We start from the raw sequence: 21,121 nt of genomic DNA on the forward strand, positions 1-21,121 counted from the left end.
ATTTTTTTTTTTTTTTTTGAGATAGGGTCTCACTCTGTCACCGAGGCTGAAGTGCAGTGGCACAATCATGGTTCACTGCAGCCTCGACCTCCCAGGCTCAAGCAATCTCCCCATCTCAGCCTCCCAAGTAGCTGGGACCACAAGGCACGTGCCACCCTCTTACAACTACTGAGGGCTACATAGTTTTAAAAATGACTACTTATGGCCGGGAGCGGTGGCTCAAGCCTGTAATCCCAGCACTTTGGGAGGCCGAGACGGGCGGATCACGAGGTCAGGAGATCGAGACCATCCTGGCTAACACGGTGAAACCCCGTCTCTACTAAAAAATACAAAAAACTAGCCGGGTGAGGTGGCGGGCGCCTGTAGTCCCAGCTACTCGGGAGGCTGAGGCAGGAGAATGGCGTAAACCCGGGAGGTGGAGCTTGCAGTGAACTGAGATCTGGTCACTGCACTCCAGCCCGGGCGACAGAGCGAGACTCCGTCTCAAAAAAAAAAAAAAAATGACTACTTACAACATTTCCAAAATTTTTTCAAGAAAAGACAATAACATTTGAACAAAGTATACTGTGGATAGAAAAGTAGGTAGACAAAGCTAAAGCCTACTGATAAACCTTAACTAATCTGATACGATTTCTAAAAACTGAAATACCATCAGTAAACATGAAGAGAAAGACTTTCCCAAGTACTTAAACATATATTCCAAAACACTGAGCAGTAACAAAGGCTGACGAAATATTAAACTTAAAAGAAAGCTCCGATATGAGAAATTCTGCTTACCTATAGGTAATCGATTCTTTTTATTTGCTGGAGTGGTTGCCGGAGACAGCTGAGGCGTATTGTAGGGAGTCATTTCTAAACTGCTGCTTTTTCCTGGCTTGGCCGGGGGTAGGTTTGCCAATAAATTGTCAAGAGCCATTCTATCTTCTCTCAGTTGATCTCCAGACATCACACTCTTCATAAAATTCACCTGGCAAAAGCAAAGAACATTAGCTAGTGAAATCACTTTTTCTTTTTTTTTTTTTTTTTTGAGACGGAGTCTTGCTCTGTCGCCCGGACTGGAGTGCAGTGGCCAGATCTCAGCTCACTGCAAGCTCCGCCTCCCGGGTTTACGCCATTCTCCTGCCTCAGCCTCCGGAGTAGCTGGGACTACAGGCGCCCGCCACTTCGCCCGGCTAGTTTTTTGTATTTTTAGTAGAGACGGGGTTTCACCGTGTTAGCCAGGATGGTCTCGATCTCCTGACCTCGTGATCCGCCCGTCTCGGCCTCCCAAAGTGCTGGGATTACAGGCTTGAGCCACCGCGCCCGGCCACTTTTTCAAATACAGTATGTATTTCCCACACAATGTACTCATGTATGTCTCTGCTCACGCTTAGCTAAAAGACTTTTGAGAAAATTCTATTAAACAATGAAGCCATTACCAGAGTAATAAGCTGACTATAGGTTATATAAACCACAGTTCTGCTCAATCCTTCCAGAAGATTAACGGAAGACAATGGAGGGGTCTCCACTGCACGGCCCCCAATCACAACATCAAGGAACGCGGCAACACAGCTCTGTTAAAACAGGGAAACAACAGTGAAACATTTCCCTTTAAAATACTGGAAAGAAATTTCTGATTAACGTGGACAAGCATGAAAAACTTTTAACATCTTAAAAATCATATTTTTTTAAGATGTTAAATAATTTTTTTTTTTTTTGGAGACGAAGTTTCACTCTTTTGCCCAGGCTGGAGTGAAAGAGCGCCATCTTGGCTCACTGCAATCTCTGCGCACCTCCTCCCCCACTGTAATTTTCCTGCCTCAGCTTCCAGAGTAGCTGGGATTATAGGTGCCATGACCATGCCCGGCTAACTTTTGTATTTTTAGTAGAGATGGGGTTTTGCCATGTTGCATGGGCTGGTCTGAAACTCCTGACTTCAGGTGATCCACCCGCCTCAGCCTCCCAAAGTGCTAGAAATACAAGTGTGAGCCACCCCGCCTGGCCTAATTTTTGTATTTTTTTGTAGAGATGGGGTTTCACCATGTTGCCCAGACTGGTCTCAAACTTGTGAGCTCAAGCGATCCACCCACCTCAGCTTCCCAAAGTGCACCCAGCACTAGGATTACCCAACCTAAAACATTAAACTCTTCTTGTAATGATATAGTCTAAAATCTTGGGGCTGGGTGTAGTGGTGTATGCCTGCAATCCCAGCACTTTGGGCAGCCAAGGTGGGTGGGTTGCTTGAGCTCAGAAGTTCGAAACCACTTGGGCAACAGGGCAAAACCTTGTCTCTACAAAAAATACCAAAATTAGCCAGGCGTGGTGGCGTGCACCTGTAGTCCCAGCTACTTGGGAAGCTGAGGTGGGAGGATTGCTTGTGCCAGGGAGGTCAAGACTGCAGTGAGCTGAGATGGCGTCACTAGGTGACAAAGTGAGACCCTGTCTCAAAAAAAGAGAAAATAACAATAAGATGTTGGAGACAAACATAACACAACACAGAACAGTATATACACTGTGCTACTATTTCTGAAAGGGGAAGGAGTGGTTGGAAGTATATACTGTATGTAGGAATTTGCTTGTAAACATATTGACCTCTAGAAGGATACACAACCTGATAACATCAAGAATCTTTCGGGGGCCAGGCATGGTGGCTCACACCTATAATTCCAGGTACTAGGAGGCTGAAGCAGGAGAACTGCTTGAACCTGGGAGGCGGAGTTAACAGTGAGCTGAGATCACGCCATTGCACTCCAGCCTGGGTGACAACAGCAAACCTCTGTGACAAGAGGGAAACTCAGTCTCAAAAAAAATCTTTTGTTGGGGGCGGGGAATGAAGACTAGAGATGAGAGGGGGAAGGGAAATTTTACTCAAATATCCTTGAATTTTCGTAGGTTGAATGTATAGCTTAATCAAAGTAAGACTGATTAAAACTTTATTTAACTAAATTAATTGAACAATGTCATGGATGTTAACTTATAAACTACACTTAAAATTAAACAATTATCGACCAGACATGGTGGCTGACATCTATAATCCTAGCACGCTGGAATGCTGAGGCAGGAGGATCGCTTGAGGCCAGGAGTCAAGACCAGTCTGGGCAACATAGTAACACCTCATCTCTGTAACAATAAAAACAGCCGGGCATGGTAGTATGCCCCTATAGCCCAGGTACTTGGGAGGCTGACGTGGAAGGACTGCTTGAGCCCAGGAGTTTGAGCCATGATCACACCACTGCACTCCAGCCTGGGCAACAGAGTGAGACATCGACTCAAAAATTTAAAAGTTGGCCAGGTGTGGTAGCTCACGCCTGTAATCCCAGCACTTTGGGAGGCCGAGTTCGGTAGATCACAAGGCCAGGAGTTCAAGACCAGCCTGGCCAAGATGGTGAAATCCAGTCTCTACTAAAAATACAAAAGTAGCCAGGCGTGGTAGCATGCGCCTGTAGTCCCAGCTACTGGGGAGGGTGAGGCAGAGAGTTGCTTGAACCTGGAGGCAGAGGGTGCAGTGAGCCAAGATCACACCACCACACTCCAGCCTGGGCAACAGAGCAAGACTCCATCTCAAAAAAAAAAAACTTTTTAAAATAAAATAATCTTAATAGCTCTTTGATTCTCTTTATGATGGCATCTCCTCAATACGTCTGTGGGAGTTAATCATCTTTAAATGCTGCTGATCCAATACTGTAGCTAATTAAAAGAACATTTAATTCAGACATCACCTAAGGACAAGATTTAATAAAGAGAACAGTTAGGCTCACTAATACTTCAGAATTTTCTATAAATGGTATTTATTCTTACTTTGTCAAATTTTCCAAGGCTGCTCTTTGTTCGGGGATCTCCTTCTTCAGAGCCAGTCATTGCTAACTGCTGCAAAAGGCGGCCTACCTGCAACCCAAAGCAGCGGTAGGGAGACATAAGCTACAGACAGATACTCATAAATACCTCTCTGTGAAAGCAAGCACATCTATTCAATTCTCAGTACCTGTTTCATAATACTATTCATACCACCTGACCAGGCATATGAAATAGTATCCCCCAAAAGATGTGTACCTTATGTTGGCTTTTGCTATTTTTAGATTAAGAGTTAGAGAAAGTATAAATTTTTGCTTTAATTTCTCTTTAACACATAAGATATCAACATTGGGGGAAAAAGCACAATACATTTGTTTCTGACATTGTACTTTTCATGTGTTTAGAGCTTTTTAAATTAATTTGTAAGGCCGAGCACGGTGGCTCAAGCCTGTACTCCCAGCACTTTGGGAGGCTGAGATGGGTGGATCACAAGGTCAGGAGATCAAGACCATTCTGGCTAACCCGGTGAAACCCCGTCTCTACTAAAAAATACAAAAAACTAGCCGGGTGAGGTGGCAGGGGCCTGTAGTCCCAGCTACTAGGGAGGCTGAGACAGGAGAATGGCGTAAACCCGGGAGGCGGAGCTTGCAGTGAGCTGAGATCCGGCCACTGCACTCCAGGCTGGGCGACAGAGCGAGACTCCATCTCAAAAAAAAAAAAAAAATTATTTTGTAAAATCTGACTCATTCATTAAATTACCTTAAGTTAATATTAAGAACATTACCCTACAGAGTTCACAAAGCACTCAAGGTAGAATTTTTTTCCTAGATGTAAAAGTGAATGATTCCTATCTAACATAAGCTGGTTTGATAAAGTAAATACTAATTCATAGAACAAGTACCCTACTGGCAAAAGTTGTTACTGTACTCTTTTTAAAGGCTAATGAAAGTTATTACAGCATCCTCTTCTTAATATCTGGGACAAGCCCCCCTTTTTACTGATTCTGAAAATATGTGATTCAATCTCTACTGGAATGACAAAAAAAAAAACAAAAACCTACAAATACATTATCTACCACAAGAATAAATGTAAGTGTTTCATGGGCCAGGCACAGTGGCTTACGCCTACAATCCCAGCACTTTGAGAGGCCAAGGTAGGAGGATTACCTGAGGCCAGGAGTTCAAGATCAGCCTGGACAAGAGAGCAAGACCCTGTCTCTACAAAAACATTTTTAAAATGAGCCAGGTGTGCTGGTACACATGTGCAGTCCCAGCTACTCAAGAGGGTGAGGCAGGAGGGTCACTTGAGCCCAGGCATTCAAAGGCTACAGTGACCTAAGATGGCACCACTGCACTCCAGCCTGGGTGACAGAGTGAGACGCTGTCTAAAAAAAAAAAAAACAACTCTAACAACTCTACTGTTTCCTGGATAAGGAGTCAAAAATTTTGTGCTCACTTCAGAAGCACATATTAAAATTGAAACTCTACAGAGATTAGCATGGCACCTGTGCAAGGATGACACACAAATTTGTGAAAAGCTCCATATTATAATTTTTTTTAATTTATAGAAGTTAAAAAAAAGTTAGCTTTATTTCAGGCATTTCTATATAGTGAATTGTTAAACACCCCAAGGTGATATAACTGATCATAAAAAAGAGCTAATCCTTTTTCTCTGATTTCTTATTTTTTTAATTTTTTTTTTTTTTTTGAGATGGAGTTTCACCCTTGTTGCACAGGTTGGAGTGCAATGGCGCAATCTCGCCTCACCGCAACCTCCGTCTCCCAGGTTCAAGCAATTCTCCTGCCTCAGCCTCCCAAGTAACTGCGATTACAGGCATGCGATACCACACCGGCTAATTTTGTATTTTTAGTAGAGACGGGGTTTCTCCATGTTGGTCAGGTTGGTCTCGAACTCTGGACATTAGGTGATCCGCCCGCCTGGGCCTCCCAAAGTGCTGGGATTACAGGCATGAGCCACCACAGCCGGCTAATATTTTTTTTTTAATAGATATGGGGTGGTGGGGGGTCTCACTGTGTTGCCCAGGCTGGTCTCAAAATGCTGACCTCAAACGATCTGCCCACCTTGGCTTCCCAAAGTGCTGAGATTACAGGTGAGAGCCACCGCACCAAGTCTGAGCTAATCATTTTTTAAAAATCACCCAAGGCCAGGTGTGGTGGCTCACACCTGTAATCCCAGCACTTTTGGAGGCCAAGGCAGGTGGATCATCTGAGGTCAGGAGTTCGAGACCAGCCTGACCAACATGGTAAAACCCCGTCTCTACTGAAAATACAAAATTAGCCAGGTGTGATGGCGCATGCCTGTAATCCCAGGCACTAGGGAGGCTGAGGCAGGAGAATCACTTGAATCCCGGAGGCGGAGGTTGCAGTGAGACGAGATTGTGCCACTGCACTACAACATGAGCAACAGAGCAAAACTCCATTTAAAAATAATAATAAAACGGCTGGGCGTAGTGGCTCATGCCTGTAATCCCAGCACTTTGGGAGGCTGAGGCAGGTGGATCACGAGGTCGTCAGCAGATCGAGACCATCCTGGCACTAACACGGTGAAACCCCGTCTCTACTAAAAATACAAACAATTTGCTGGGCATGGTGGCACGCATCTATAATCCCAGGTTTTTGGGAGGCTGAGGCAAGAGAATCACCTGAAGCCAGGAGGCAGAGGTTGCAGTGAGCCGAGATCACGCCACTGCACTCCAGCCTGGGCAACAGAGTGAGACTCTGTCTCCAAATAATAATAATAATAAAATAAAAAATAAAAATCACCCAAAAATAGTCTATTCTAAATAAACACCAGTTTTTCACAGTATATCTGAGGGATAAGGTGTGATGAAAAGAGTCCATGAAGAAATAATAACATGACTTCAGTCATTTAGATGATCGCAAAAAAATGCTAATATACACCCAAAAATCCTCTTTCTGAAACTCTTAAAAGAGCTTCAGATTTCAGAATTCAGAGATTTTAGAAAGGTAATGCAGTGTATACACACAACATGTTCAATATACAGATGGCATTTTGTAATCAAATGAATCAACATTTCTGCAACAAAATATGAGTATTCACTAGCACTAAATGGAATAACAATTATAAATATAGCTGGGCATGGTGGCGTTCCCCTGTAATCTCAGATACTCAGGAAGCTGAGGCAGGAGAATCACTTGAACCCAGGAGGCGGAGGTAGCAGTGAGCCAAGATCGCACCATTGTACTCCAGCCTGGGCAACAAGAGTGAAACTTCATATCAAAAAAGAAAAATGAAAAAAAAAAAAAATTGTGAATAGCCTCATGTTACTTCAGCACAGGTTTTGCTACCAAATAAGGTATAGAAGACATTCAGTTTTTGTTCATTTTGGGTTCTGAAATTATAGAAAAGGGTTGGTGGACTTGTTCTAGAAAATCTAATCAACTCTACATTCAAGTGTGTGAGGATTCCATTTAAAAGCAAACACAGCCAGGTGCAGTGGCTCATGCCTGTAATCCCAGGACTTTGAGAGGCCGAGGCAGGCAGATCACAAGGTCAGGAGTTCGAGACCAGCCTGACCAACATGGTGAAACCCCCGTCTCTACCAAAAATACAAAAATTAGCCAGACGTGGTGGTACATGCCTGTAATCCCAGCTACTCAGGAGGCTGAGGCAGGACAATTGCTTGAACCCGGAAGGCGGAAGTTGCAGTGAGCTGAGAATGCACTACTGCACTACAGCCTGGGTGACAGAGTAAGTCTCCGCCTCAAAAAACAGACAAAGACAAAATGTTTTGTGACCACCATAGTTTTAAATCCCAGTATTACAGCTTTTATTTAATAAGATGCAAATACTTAGAACTGGTTGAGAAAATGTCGTAAGAATATACAAATATTGTCATATTATTTGTTCCCACCCCCACAGCCCAATCAACTGATTTTAAACTAAATGTCACATTAATAATAATAGCAAAAGCATACCTGCATCAGATTAAATCGTGCTACCTCATTAATAGGAGCATCAGAAATTATTCCATACTGTTCTGGATTGACAACTGCAGGACAAATGAAGCAGGCCAACAGGAGATCAGTACACATTGCCCGGACCTCCCCTACTTCCAGCCTATCTACACAGGAGAGGGTTTTATACATCTGAGACACGATCCACCTTAAACTATGTGGAAAACAATATGTGTTCTGTTTGAGATAACCAATAAATTTGTTCACCAAAGCCACTAGTTTGGCTTCATTGGACTCCACCATTTCTTGAACTTTTTGCCTGAATCTGTCTGAGCCCTTCTCTCCAAAGAGTTTTTCCTGCTGAGATGGGGAGAACCTCTCAATTAGCTTGTTTGGATCTGTTTCCAGGTGATCTTCATCTTCAACAAGGAGTTGCATAATTGGCTCATGTAAAGTGGCTGTGAGGAAAAGTTTGGCAGAAAACAGTCCTTCAGAAAAAAGTTTAAATAAGATGCTGAAGGCACAAGTTCCTCTCCTCAAAAGTCGCCTAGGGTTGTCACTTTCTTTAAGTTCAAATTCAATCAAGTATCGCAAAACCTGAAGGAGGTAGCTTTCATCTTCTTGCATGATGCAATTGCCATACAGGGACGTAAAAACTGTGTAAATAACACTTTGTGTGTTCTCCTGATTAAGTTTCTCTCCAGCAACCAAAGAGGAGGCAATAAGACGAGGATTTTCCCTTAATCGACTCAAGAATTCTCCATAAGCAGTCTCCTGAAATCCCAATTGCTTATACCCATCAACAAATTGTGTATCTTCCAAAATTTTGGCATGTTGGCAACATTCAGCAGGGGAAGCTTCAGCACTAAAAAAAAATGAGCAAACAAGCAAAATAATAGTATTAGTAATAACACATATGCTATATCCAAACATGGGTAATATGAGTTGATTATAGTCCCAACAATAAGATCACTCTGAATTGCTAAAATTTTTTAGACCAACAGCAACTCAATGAGTAAAGGAAGACAAAACTAAAAAGTACAAAGGACAATTTCCTCATATCAAATCAGAATCAATGAAAAGTATTGGGGCTGGGTGCAGTGGCTTACACTCGTAATGCCAGCACTTTGGGAGGCTGAGGCAGGCAAATCATTTGAGGCCAGGAGGTCGAGACCAGCCTGGTCAACATGGTGAAACTCCCATCTCTTCTAAAAATACAAAAATTAGCCAGGCATGGTGGCAGGCACCTATAATCCCAGCTACTTGGAAGGCTGAGGCAGGAGAATCGCTTGAACTCAGAAGCTAGAGGATGCAGTGAGCCAAGATCGTGCCACTGCACTCCAGCCTGGCCAACAGAGCAAGACTCTGTCTGCAAAAAAAAAAAAGAAAGAAAGAAAGAAAGAAAATTATCAGTTTGTAGATCCTAAAAACTGTCTAGCCCTCTTATGAACTAAATTAAAATTAGCTGCAGGACGGGCACAGTGGCTCACACCTGTAATCCCAGCACTTTGGGAGGCCAAGGTAGGAGGATCACTTGAGCCCAGGAGTTCGAGACCAGCCTGGAAAACATGGTGAAACTCCATCTCTACAAAAAAAAAAAAAAAAAAAAAAAATGAAAATTAGCTAGATGTGGTGGCGTGTGCCTGTAGTCCCAGCACTCAGGAGGCTGAGGTGGGAGAATCACTTGAGCTCAGGGGCTTGTGACAGCAGTGACCCAAGATCACACTACTGCATTCCAGCCTGGGCGACAAAGCCAGATCCTGTCTGAAAAAAATACATATCAGCTACAGTTAAACTGCTTATGTTTATTTATGGACATAAGAAAGTTTACAAATATTCAAGTACTAAAAAATAATAAAAATGAGGTCCATATCAGCGTATTGCTCAACCGTCCTCAACAGCAACATGCCAGTATGTAATGACCTGCAGAATCACATCCTTTAACCAGGCTTTTTGCTTCTGGAAACAAATCCAAATAAAATAAGCCTAAAAGATGTGGGGAAAAAAAACACAATGCCCACAATAGCACTGTTCTTTTTTAACTCATTTTTATTGAGGTAAAATACAGTAAAGTGCACAAGTGTCAAGTGTTCAGCTCGAACAATTTTTACACATATATGCACCCAGTAATCACCACTCAGATTAAGACATGGAACATTTTAAACACCCAAGAACGCTTTCACATGCCCTTTCCCAGTCAATACCACCCTCTCAAGTCCAACAAGTAACTATTATTCTGATTTCTGTCATCAAAGATCAGTCCTGCCTCTTTTTGAACTTCATACAAATAGAATCATACAGTACATATTCTTTTGCGTCTGGCTTATATTCTCAACAGCACTGATATTCTTAGAGTTAAAAACTGTTCTTGGCCAAGTAGGGTGGCTCATACCTATAATCCCAGCACTTTGGGAGGTCAAGGGGGCAGACCACGAGGTCAGGAGTTTGAGACCAGCCTGACCAACGTGATGAAACCCCGTCTCTACTAAAAATACAAAAATTAGCCAGGCATGGTGGCACGCATCTGTAATCCCAGTTACACAGGAGGCTGAGGCAGGAGAATCTCTTGAACCTGGGAGGCAGAGGTTGCAGTGAGCTGAGATCATGCCACTGCACTTCAGCCTGGGCAACAGAGCAAGACTCAGACTCAAAAATAAATAAATAAATAAAATAAAATAAAAACTGTTCTTTGTAGATATTAAGACAATAAAATATGTGGTTTCTAAACCTGAAAAATAGTTATACAATATCGAAACATGGAAACATAGATAGATAATTTTTTCTTTTTTTTTGGAGACAGAGTCTCACTCAGTCGCCCAGGCTAGAGTGTAGGGGTGCAATTTTGGTTCACTGAAACCTCCACCTCCTGGGTTCAAGCCATTCTCCTGCCTCAGCCTCCCGAGTAGCTGGGATTACAGACGTATGCCACCACGCCCAGCTAATTTTTGTATTTTTAGTACAAATGGGGTTTCATCATCTTGGTCAGTCTGGTTTCGAAATCCTGATCTCATGATCCACCTGTCTTGGCCTCCCAAAGTGCTAGGATTACAGGCACGAGCCACCGTGCCCAGCTGGAAACCTATATATTAAATATTAGGAGAAAAGCAGAACAGGTAATTTCCTCTCTACAACAACATTTGTTTTTTCTTTTGAGACAGAGTCTCGCTCTGTCGCCCAGGTTTCAGTGCAGTGGCAAGATCTCGGCTCACTGCAACCTCCACCTCCCGGGTTCAACCAGTTCTCTGCCTCAGCCTCCCAAGTAGCTGGGATTATAGGCACCTACCACAACGTCCGGATAATTTTTTTATTTTTAGTAGAGATGGGGTTTCACCATTTTGGCCAGGCTGGTCTTGAACTCCTGACCTCATGATCCACCCGCCTCGGCCTCCCAAAGTGCTGGGAATACAGGTGTGAGCCACCATGCCCAGCCAACAATAACATTTTATACAGACAAAGACACAAAACCAATTGGTATGATATAAAATGTCAATGCTTAAGTTATAATTTTCTATAACAGTGCCTAAGTTATTTAATAATCAAAATAAACTATTATAAGGAAAGACTCACCTTAACGTTGATGTAAAATTATCTTAAATAATGCATTTTGTTAGAAATGGATTCATTTATTTACAGTTACTAATTTATTTACAGAATCATAGTGGTTCATAAAATTTAAAACCTGAAAATCATTTCTTTACCTGGTTATGATAAGCCGATCCAAATTGATTCTCTGTTGCTTCGCAATCCATGCTGTACGATACAGCTTTTCAGCTGTCTTAAGTACATCTGCATTGAGCCTCTGAATAAGCTGTTTCTCAGAGTTTACATATAAGCGTTCCTGCTTGAGGTGATGAGCCAGAGTATGAATATCTAGCTTCACCATCTTCAGTGTGGGAAAGGCTCAAAGACTGATCACTAAGAGTAAAAAGATAAATATTTAAAGTTTATGTATGTCACTGAAGCTCTTTTCTAAAATCAAATGGATAGGAGAACACTTTAAGAATTAAGTTACACTTGGGCAGACACGGTGGCTCACTCCTACAATCCCAGCACTCTGGGAGGCCGAGGCGGGCGGATCACAAGGTCAAGAAATCGAGACCATCCTGGCCAACATGGTGAAACTCCCGTCTCTACTAAAATACAAAAAATTAGCCGGGCGTGGTGGCGCGCGCCTGTAGTCCAATTTACTCAGAAGGCTGAGGCAGGGGGATTGCTTAAACCCGGGAGGCAGAGGTTGCAGTGAGCTGAGATTGTGCCACTGCACTCCAGCCTGGTGACAGAGCGAGAATCAGTCCCCCCCCCCAAAAAAAAGAAAAAAAAATTAGGTTACATTTGATACCACTTTTAACTCTAATTTTCAAATAATCTCTATCTTTTTACTACAGAAGTATTACAGGTTCAGTAGAAAAATTGGTAAATATAGATAAGCAAACAGAAAAAAAAGCTCACTCCTAAGGCCACAGCTCAGAGATAGCTGCTGTAAACCCTATGTATATCCTCAAATACAATGTCTATTTGTTAACCCCAGAGTTATCCTTGACTGTGCTCTTTCTAATCACAATCAAAATATCCTGTTGATTCTATCTTCAAAATATATCTAAAATCTGACTACTAATTCCCGCCGTCCCCCCATTGCTAATTACATCAGTTCTCGCTACGAGGTGTGTAATCACCACGTCCTAAGTGATCTCACTGCTTCTTTTATTGTACTTCTAAAGTCTGTTCTCTACATAGCATAGTGAATTAAAAAGTCAGATCACGGCCAGGCGCGGAGACTCACACGTGTAATCCCAGCACTTTGGGAGGCCAAGGCAGGTGGATCACCTGAGGTCGGGAGTTCGAGACCAGCCTGGTTAACATGATGAAACCCCGTTTCTACTAAAAATACAAAAATTAGTTGGGTGTGGTGACGTACACCTGTAGTCACAGCTACTTGGGAGGCTGAGGCAGGAGAACTGTTTGAACCTGGTAGGCAGAGGTTGCAGTGAGCCGAGATCACACCACTGCACTCCAGCCTGGGCAACAGGTCTCAAAAAGAAAGAAAAGAAAGGAAAGGAAAAGAAAAGAAAAAAGAAAAGAAAAGAAAAGAGAAAAGAAGAAAGAAACCAACAAAACAAAACTTAAGTCAGATCACTTTATTACTTTATTCCCCTACTGGAAACCATCCAAAGGCTTTATTTCATGACAGAATGAAATCTGAAGGTCCTACAAGATCTACTCCTGGCTACTTCTCCAATTTCCTCTCCTACAATCCCACCCTAGTTCACACAGCTCCAGAACACCTACCTTCTAGCTGTCCCTTGAACAGGCCAAGCACGTCCCTCTCTGAAAGTGTGCACATTTGCTGGCCTCTCTGGAAAGTTATCCACTATCTTCATTCCATTCAGATCTCTCTACTCAAACATGTATTTAGAAAGGCCTTCTCAGACAATTCCTTCTAAAATAGAAAATATAACTTCCTAATCTCTCTTCTGGCCTTTAAAAAAAAAAGCATTGCCCCTATCTAGCATTATATTACAGATATCTACCTGCATATTAATCATGCTTATTGCAAGGCTTCCCCACTAGAAGGTAAGCGACAGTAGAGCCAAGCCTTGTTTGCTTTGTTCACTCACAGCTATAATTTCAGGGACTAGGAGAAGGCCTAGTTCATAGCAGGAGTTGAATAAATATTTGCCAAAGGAATAGATGAAATCTCACTACTCTTATTTATCTAGTAGCTAAACAAACTGATACAAATAGCACACATATTTTAAAGCATTATTATTTAAGCTATGCCCTTGAACCTAGAATTTGTGCCAGATCACAAATGTTAAATCAACAACAGAAATACCTGTGGCATAGATAACAAAACATAATATTGTGTGTCCGGGCAGCAGACAGCCATCAAGTTAGCAAAAAATTTCTTGGGTTGGGCACAGTGGCTCATGCCTGTAGTCCCAGCACCCTGGGAGGCCAAGGCGGGTGGCTCACTTGAGGTCAGGAGTTCGAGATCAGCCTGGCCAACATGGTGAGACACTGTCTCTACTAAAAATACAAAGATTCACCAGGTGTGGTGGCAGGTGGCTGCAATCCCAGCTACTCAGGAGTCTGAGACAGGAGAAACTTGAACCCAGTAGGCAGACGTTGCAGTGACCTGAAATTGTACCACTGCACTCTAGCCTAGGCAACAGAGTGAGACTTTGTCTCCAAAAAAAAAAAAAGGCCAGGCACGGTGGCTTCCACCTGTAATCTCAGCACTTTGGGAGGCTGAGGTGGGTAGATCACCTGAGATCAGGAGTTCAAGACCAGCCTGACCAACATGGAGAAACCCGGTCTCTACCAAAAATACAAAATTAGCCAGGCATGGTGGCACATGCCTGTAATCCTAGTTACTCGGGAGGCTGAGGCAAGAGAATCGCTTGAACCTGGGAGGCAGAGGTTGCAGTGAGCCGAGATCACGCCGTTGCACTCCAGCCTGGACAACAAGAGAGAAACTCCATCTCAAAAAAAAAAATTTCTCATTAAGAATTAAACATTATGGTAGCAGCTAGAAATATACTTGAAGCAACCTTCATTGAAAGAAACAGATTTAATCACTTAAAATTTTGATTTCTGCAATTTTAAACTTTCTCCTCTTCTTTGAATGAACTACTGATGACTAGGAAAATTTCAAGTATTACTGTGAAACCTGAATTTAACTGCTTTTAAAAAATACCTTCTTGTACCTTATTGATTCCCCAGCAAACCATGCAAAGCTGTTATTCTAATCTCCTCCACTGCTGGAGATAGCTTTCCATAATGCTTCCCTCTGAAAAGATATCAGTATGTCTAGTTCACCAAGATGATTTCCTATTGAATTAGTCACAAAGGCATGTGTGTACATTTTTTTAAATAGTGACATATATACATATACTCTTATTAATTCAGCCTACAGAAAATGCATGTGTGACTTTGTAGACTTCCATGTGGGAACTCTTAACACCCTCTAGGGAGCTCTAAGTCCACAGGCTAAGAAAAGAATCATTGCTCTAATGGTTTTATTTATGAGAAGTATCATAGTTAATGAAAGCAGTCCTGAGGTGGAGGTTGCAGTGAGCCGAGATCATCGTGCCACTGCACTCCAGCCTGGTGACAGAGTGACACTGTGTCTCAAAAAAAAAAAAAAAAAAAAAAAACAACAACTACTATATGCAGCCGGGCTAACTACTAAATGCGGCCGAGCATGGTGGCCCACACCTGTAATCCCAGCACTCTGGGAGGCTGAGGCAGGTGGATCACCTGAGGTCAGGAGTTTAAGACCAGCCTGACCAACATGGTGAAACCCCATCTCTACTAAAAATACAAAAATTAGTGGGGGGTGGTGGTGGGTGCCTGTAATCCCAGCTACTCAGGAGGCTGAGGCAGAATTGCTTAAACCCAGGTTGCAGAGGTTGCAGTGAGCTGAGATCGTGCCACTGCACTCCAGCCTGGGCAACAAGAGCAAAACTCCAGCTAAAAAAAAAAAACAAAAAACCTATATGACCTATATGCTTCATTAATTAATTCAGTTGCCCTGAATATATAATACATAACCTCTTAACCTTTTTTTCATGTATAAAATGTGGACAAGGCCAGGCGCGGTGGCTCACGCCTGTAATCCCAGCACTTTGGGAGGCTGAGGTGGGCAGATCACCTGAGGTCGGGAGTTCGAGACCAGCATGACCAACATGGAGAAACCCCATCTCTACTAAAAATATAAAATTAGCTGGGTGTGGTGGTACATGCCTGTAATCCCAGTTACTCAGGAGGCTGAGGTAAGAGAATCGCTTGAACCCGGGAGGCAGAGGTTGCAGTGAGCTGAGAATGCACCATTGCACTCCAGCCTGGGCAACCAGAGCGAAACTCCATCTCAAAAAAAAAAAAAAATTGACGAACATCTGAATTTATTCTGTGCCTGACACAAACAACATATTAGGTACCGGAAATACAAAAAAAGGAGAAAACCTAGTACTGTGCCCTCAACTACTTTCTAAACTAGTAGAATGAGGCAGGCATGCAAGCAAATGGCTGCCCCAAAGCATTATGAGTATTACGCTACAAGTCTACACAACATAGAGTAAGGACAAAAATAAAAGGAATGACTGAAGAAATAGATTCTTCAACTTAGTCTTAAAAGACAAGTATGTGCAAAAACGAAAAAACAAAAAACTGGCCAGGTACAGAGGCTCACACCTGTAATCCCAGCATTTTGGGAGGTACGAGGCGGCCTCATGACTCCTCGTGAGGTCAGGAGTTCAAGACCAGCCTGGCCAAGATGGTGAAACCCCATCTCTACTAAAAATACAAAAAAACCAGCCAGGTATGGTGGTGGGCGCCTGTAATCCCAGCTACTCAGGAGGCTGAGACAGAGAATCGCTTGAACCCAGGAGGCGGGGGTTGCAGTGAGCCGAGATTGCGCCACTGCACTCCAGCCTGAGCAACAGAGCAAGACTCTGTCTAAAAAAGGAAAAAAAAAACCTATTTGCCAGACAGGTGGGGGTAGAATATTCTGGACAGAAACAGCCAACTAAATAAAGGCATATATATATATACACACACATACACATGCCTATACATATATATATGACATGAAGTCTATTTAGGGACCTACACATGGCTTATTACAGTTTGAGGCCGTGTATGTTTGTGCAGTTAAGAGTAGGGATGGAGGGAGAAGGTAGAAAGTGTATACTAAGAGATAACGTAACAGAGACAGAAGGCATAGAAAACTCAAGAGTTAAGAAACTTGGGCCAGACGCAGAGGCTCATACCTACAATTCTAGCACTTTGGGACGCCAACGCAGGCAGGTCAGTTGAGCCCAGGAGTTTGAGACCAGCCTGGGCATCATGGCAAAACTCTCTCTCTACAAAAAATACAAAACTTAGCCGGGTGTGGTGGCGGGTGCCTGTAGTCCCAGCTACACAAGAGGCTGAGGTGGGAGCATCACCTGACATCTGGAGATTGAGGCTACCGTGAGCCACAATTATGCCACTGCATTACAGCAGCCTGGGTGACAGAGTGAAACCCTGTCTCAAAAAAAAAAAACAAAAACAAAAATGAACTTTGCGCTGCATGCAATGGAGAAGAGGCTTAAACACGATTAACACAATTAAATTTATATTTCACTACATAAAGTCTCTGGTACCAAGGAAAAGTATGAGGAGGTGGGGATGGAATAGACAAAGAGAGACAAAGAAATTGCTGATAGTCAAGAAATAACAGTGGGGAATGGAAAGAACATGGCAAATTCCAGAGAAGTTAAAAGGCAGGAAATACAAGGTGCTGACACCTCCATACAGAGAAGGTGTTATTCATCACAACTATCATATGAGAAAACAGTTTATAAACTGAAAACTGTGCCTGGAATGGGTCTAAGAACTCTGCACATTTAGTCTTCATAATATCCCTCTCCAAGATAGGTATTTTCTTTTGCAGCTAAGAAAATTGAGGCCTAGGGATTTGCTCAAGGTCATACAGGTAAGAGGTGATAGAGTCAGTACACTATTGCTATTACCCTGATGTCTACATGAAAAACTCATAAATCCATATTGATCTACCTAGAGGCACTCCTTTCTTTACAGTTGTCACTCAGAAACATGCCTTAGATAATCCCCAACTTTAAATTCAACTATGTTAAAACCACTGTTTTCCTTAGAAACTTTTTTACCTCTGTTAATAACTCAATACCATTCTTCCAATAGGGAAGGAGCAGCTTGCTGTATTTCCAGCGGTATTCTTTTTTTTTATTTTTATTTTTTTTTATTTTTTGGAGATGGAGTTTTGCTCTGTCGCCCAGGCTGGAGTGCAGTGGCACAATCTCGGCTCACTGTAATCTCTGCCTCCCGGGTTCAAGCGATTCTCCTGCCTCAGCCTCCGGAGTACCTGGGACTACAGGGGTGCACCACCACGCCCAGCTAATTTTTGTATTTTTAGTAGAGACGGGGTTTCACCATGTTGGTCAGGATGGTCTCAATTTTTAGACCTCATGATCCGCCTGCCTCAGCCTCCCAAAATGCTGGGATTACAGGCATGAGCCACAGCGCCCAGCCCTCTTTTTTTGTTTTTAAATCTTCTGACCAACTGCTGCCTGTTGACAGCCAGCATTCTTCACAGAGTCTCTCTCATCTGAACTTCCATTCCATCCCTGAGACCAATCTGTCTCAATTATTTCTTAACACACAACCACATTAATATATCTAAATTGCCATCAAAATTATATTATTGTTCTGCCTGAGATATCTTCAGTGGCTTCCCACTACCTTCAGGAAAACAGCTGATTATTTAGGTTTATAACATGTACAGCCTTCTAAAATCTGGTCCCAAACTATCTTTCCAGGCCACCTTCCATTGCTACACTGTATGAACCTTTGACTTCATAAAAATATCTTACTTGATATCCCAAACACTAATCTTTCCTTGATTGCTGGTGTCTCACATGCTCCCGCATTTCTGCACTGTTTTGCTTCTGTTCTGGCGTGCTGTACAATATTTTGGCCACATATGGTCGTTTAAATTAAAGGTAAATTTTAAATTAAAATTCAAAATGTATGGTATGCAAATTATATCTTAATAAAAACAATGTAATTTAAAATTCTGTTTCTTAGTCATACTAGATGCCATTCCTAGTACTGAGGACCCACATGTAGCTAGCAGCTACTATACTGGACAATGCAGACATAGGACATTTCCACCATCATAGAACGATGAAAGTTCTACTGAATAGCACTGCTCTAGAGTACAAATCATGTATGATTCAACGTTGAGTTCCTCACAATGTCCACAGAGTAAGCACTTTAAAAGTACCCATATCTGTGCCTGTAATCCCAGCACTTCAGGAGGCTGAGGCGGGTGGATCACGAGGTCAGGAGCTCGAGACCAGCCTGGCCAACATGGTGAAACCCTGTCACTACTAAAAACACAAAAATTAGCCAGGTGTGGTGGTGTGCACCTGTAATCCCAGCTATTTGGGAGGCTGAGGCAGGAGAATCGCTTGAACCCGGGAGGCAGAGGTTGCAATGAACTGAGATCGCGCTACTGCACTCCAGCCTGGGCGACAGAGCAAGACTCTGTCTCAAAAAAAAAAAAAAAAGAAAAGAAAAAGTAAAAGGTACTGATTTCTGGCCTGGAGCAGTGGCTCACATTTGTAATCCTAGCACTTTGGGAGGCCAAAGTGGGTGGATCACCTGAGGTCAGGAGTTCAAGATCAGCCTGGCCAACATGGTAAAACTCCGTCTCTATTAAAAATACAAAAACATTAGCCAGGAATGGTGGCAGGTGCCTGTAATCCCAGCCGCTCAGGAGGCTGAGGCAGGAGAATCACTAAAACCCAGGAGGTGGAGGTTGCACACTAGAATCCAAGAGGCAGAGGTTGCAGTGAGCCATGATGATGCCACTGCATTCCAGCCTGGGCAAACAGAGTAAGACTCCGTCTCAAAAAACAACAACAAAAAGAGCAAATACCCATTTCTCCTAATTTAAATTTAAATAGAAGCAGGCTTACCACACCAAAATTAATGTTCAAATAAGTTTCTCTGTAATTGTAGCAGTGATTCTCGGGACTTTTTTTTTTTAAAAAGACAGGATCTCACTCTGTTGCCCAGGCTGGAGTACACTGGCACAATTGTGGCTCACTCCAGCCTTGACCTCCCGGGCTCAAGTGATCCTCCAACATCAGTCTTCTGAGTACCTGGGACTACAGGCGTGTGAAACCACACCCGGCTAATTTTTAAATATTTGCAGAGACAGGGTCTCACTAAGTTACCCAAGCTGGTCTTGAACTCCTAAGCTCAAGCAATCCTCCTGCCTCAGCCTCCCAACGTGCTGGGATTACATGCCTGGGTAAACTTTTTTTTTTTAACTTTCAGGGTACTACAAAATTCTATACAAAGTAAAACACTCCAAACAAATTTAGATTCACTTGTGTTGTTATAACATATTGAGGAAATTTGTTACATCTCAAAAACAGGCTATAATCCCAGTGTTTTGGGAGGCTGAGGCAGGTGGATCACCTGAGGTCAGGAGATTGAAACCAGCCTGGCAAACATGGTGAAACTCTGTCTCTACTAAAAATACAAAAATTAGCCAGGTGCGGTGGCACATGCCTGTAGTCGCAGCTACTTGGGAGGCTGAGGTGGGAGGATCGCTTAAGCCTGGGAGCCAAGATCATGCCACTGCACTCCAGCCTGGGCAACAAAAAACAAAAAAAAAGTTATTGAGAGTCCCTGCTTTAGAGTTTTTGCATAGATGTTTACATATATTTTCATAACAACCCTCACGGCTACAAAGATAACATAAATGTAGAAAATCAACAAATAATTGTTAAAATTTACACATTCTTAGGGGCGGGTGAGGTGGCTCACGCCTGTAATCCCAGCACTTTGGGAGGCCGAGGTGGGTGGCTCACGAGATCAGGAGTTTGAGACCAGTCTGACCAACATGGCGAAACCCTGTCTCTACTAAAAATACAAAAATTAGCCGTGCATGGTGGCACATAACTGTAATCCCAGCTACTCGAGAGGCTGAGGCAGAGAATTGCTTGAACCTGGGAGGCGGAGGTTTCAGTGAGCTGAGGTTTCACTGCACTCTAGCCTGAGCAACAGAATGAGAGTCTATCTCAAAAAATAAATAAAATAAAATAAAATAAAATTTACACATTATTCTACAAACTCATTGATAATTTTTTTTTAATAATCAAATGAATTCTAATATGTATTTGCCTACAAGATTTCCTGCTTGTCTTGTAGTTATATTGCCACAATGGGAGAAAAAGGTTAAGAGAAACTCTTTTTTTTTTTTTTTGAGACGGAGTCTGGCTCTGTCTCCCAGGCTGGAGTGCAGTGGCCGGATCTCAGCTCACTGCAAGCTCCGCCTCCCGGGTTTACACCATTCTCCTGCCTCAGCCTCCCGAGTAGCTGGGACTACAGGCGCCCGCCACCTTGCCCGGCTAGTTTTTTTTGTATTTTTAGTAGAGACGGGGTTTCACCATGTTAGCCAGGATGGTCTCAATCTCCTGACCTCGTGATCCGCCCGTCTCGGCCTCCCAAAGTGCTGGGATTACAGGCTTGAGCCACCGGGCCCGGCCAAGAGAAACTCTTAAGAGAAACTGTTCTAGATTAAAAGCAACTAAAACAACATAACCAAATGCAATGCAAGAGTCTTGACTGGCTCTTAATTAGGGGGAAAAAGACAGAAAAGCCACTTTAGGGACAACTGGAGACATTTAAATATGGACTGGATACCAGATGATATTAGAAAAGTATTGTTAATTATTATCAGGTGTGATATTGGTATTGCGATTACATAGGAGAATAAATTGTTTTTAAGAGATGCACATTCATGTATATATTTAGAAATAAAATCTTGTTAGGGCCAGGCATAGTGGCTCAGGCCTGCAATCCTCGCACTTTGGGAG

At 42.8% G+C, this 21,121-nt stretch overlaps 1 protein-coding gene and 1 pseudogene across 8 annotated transcripts in view; one reads left to right on the top strand and one right to left on the bottom strand.

Annotated features, from left to right (window-relative positions):
* GAPVD1 (GTPase activating protein and VPS9 domains 1) overlaps nucleotides 1-21,121 on the bottom strand; it is a 111,194-nt gene that overhangs the window by 59,103 nt on the left and 30,970 nt on the right. For 6 of the 8 annotated variants that reach the window (XM_023217140.2, XM_023217141.3, XM_023217145.3 and 3 more), the window contains 5 exons: nucleotides 11,408-11,624; nucleotides 7,731-8,574; nucleotides 3,778-3,864; nucleotides 1,419-1,553; nucleotides 778-967 (listed from right to left, as the gene is read on the bottom strand). In XM_023217140.2, coding sequence (XP_023072908.1) covers nucleotides 778-967; nucleotides 1,419-1,553; nucleotides 3,778-3,864; nucleotides 7,731-8,574; nucleotides 11,408-11,592 — 1,441 coding nt within the window. In that variant the 5' untranslated portion in view covers nucleotides 11,593-11,624. The remainder of the gene's footprint in view (nucleotides 1-777; nucleotides 968-1,418; nucleotides 1,554-3,777; nucleotides 3,865-7,730; nucleotides 8,575-11,407; nucleotides 11,625-21,121) is intronic. The other 2 variants (XM_023217144.2, XM_023217146.2) reach the window with 2 other exon arrangements.
* LOC111545993 lies at nucleotides 5,221-5,320 on the top strand (annotated as a pseudogene).

The sequence above is a fragment of the Piliocolobus tephrosceles genome, chromosome 14, assembly GCF_002776525.5.
Source record: "Piliocolobus tephrosceles isolate RC106 chromosome 14, ASM277652v3, whole genome shotgun sequence".
NCBI classification, from domain to species: domain Eukaryota; kingdom Metazoa; phylum Chordata; class Mammalia; order Primates; family Cercopithecidae; genus Piliocolobus; species Piliocolobus tephrosceles.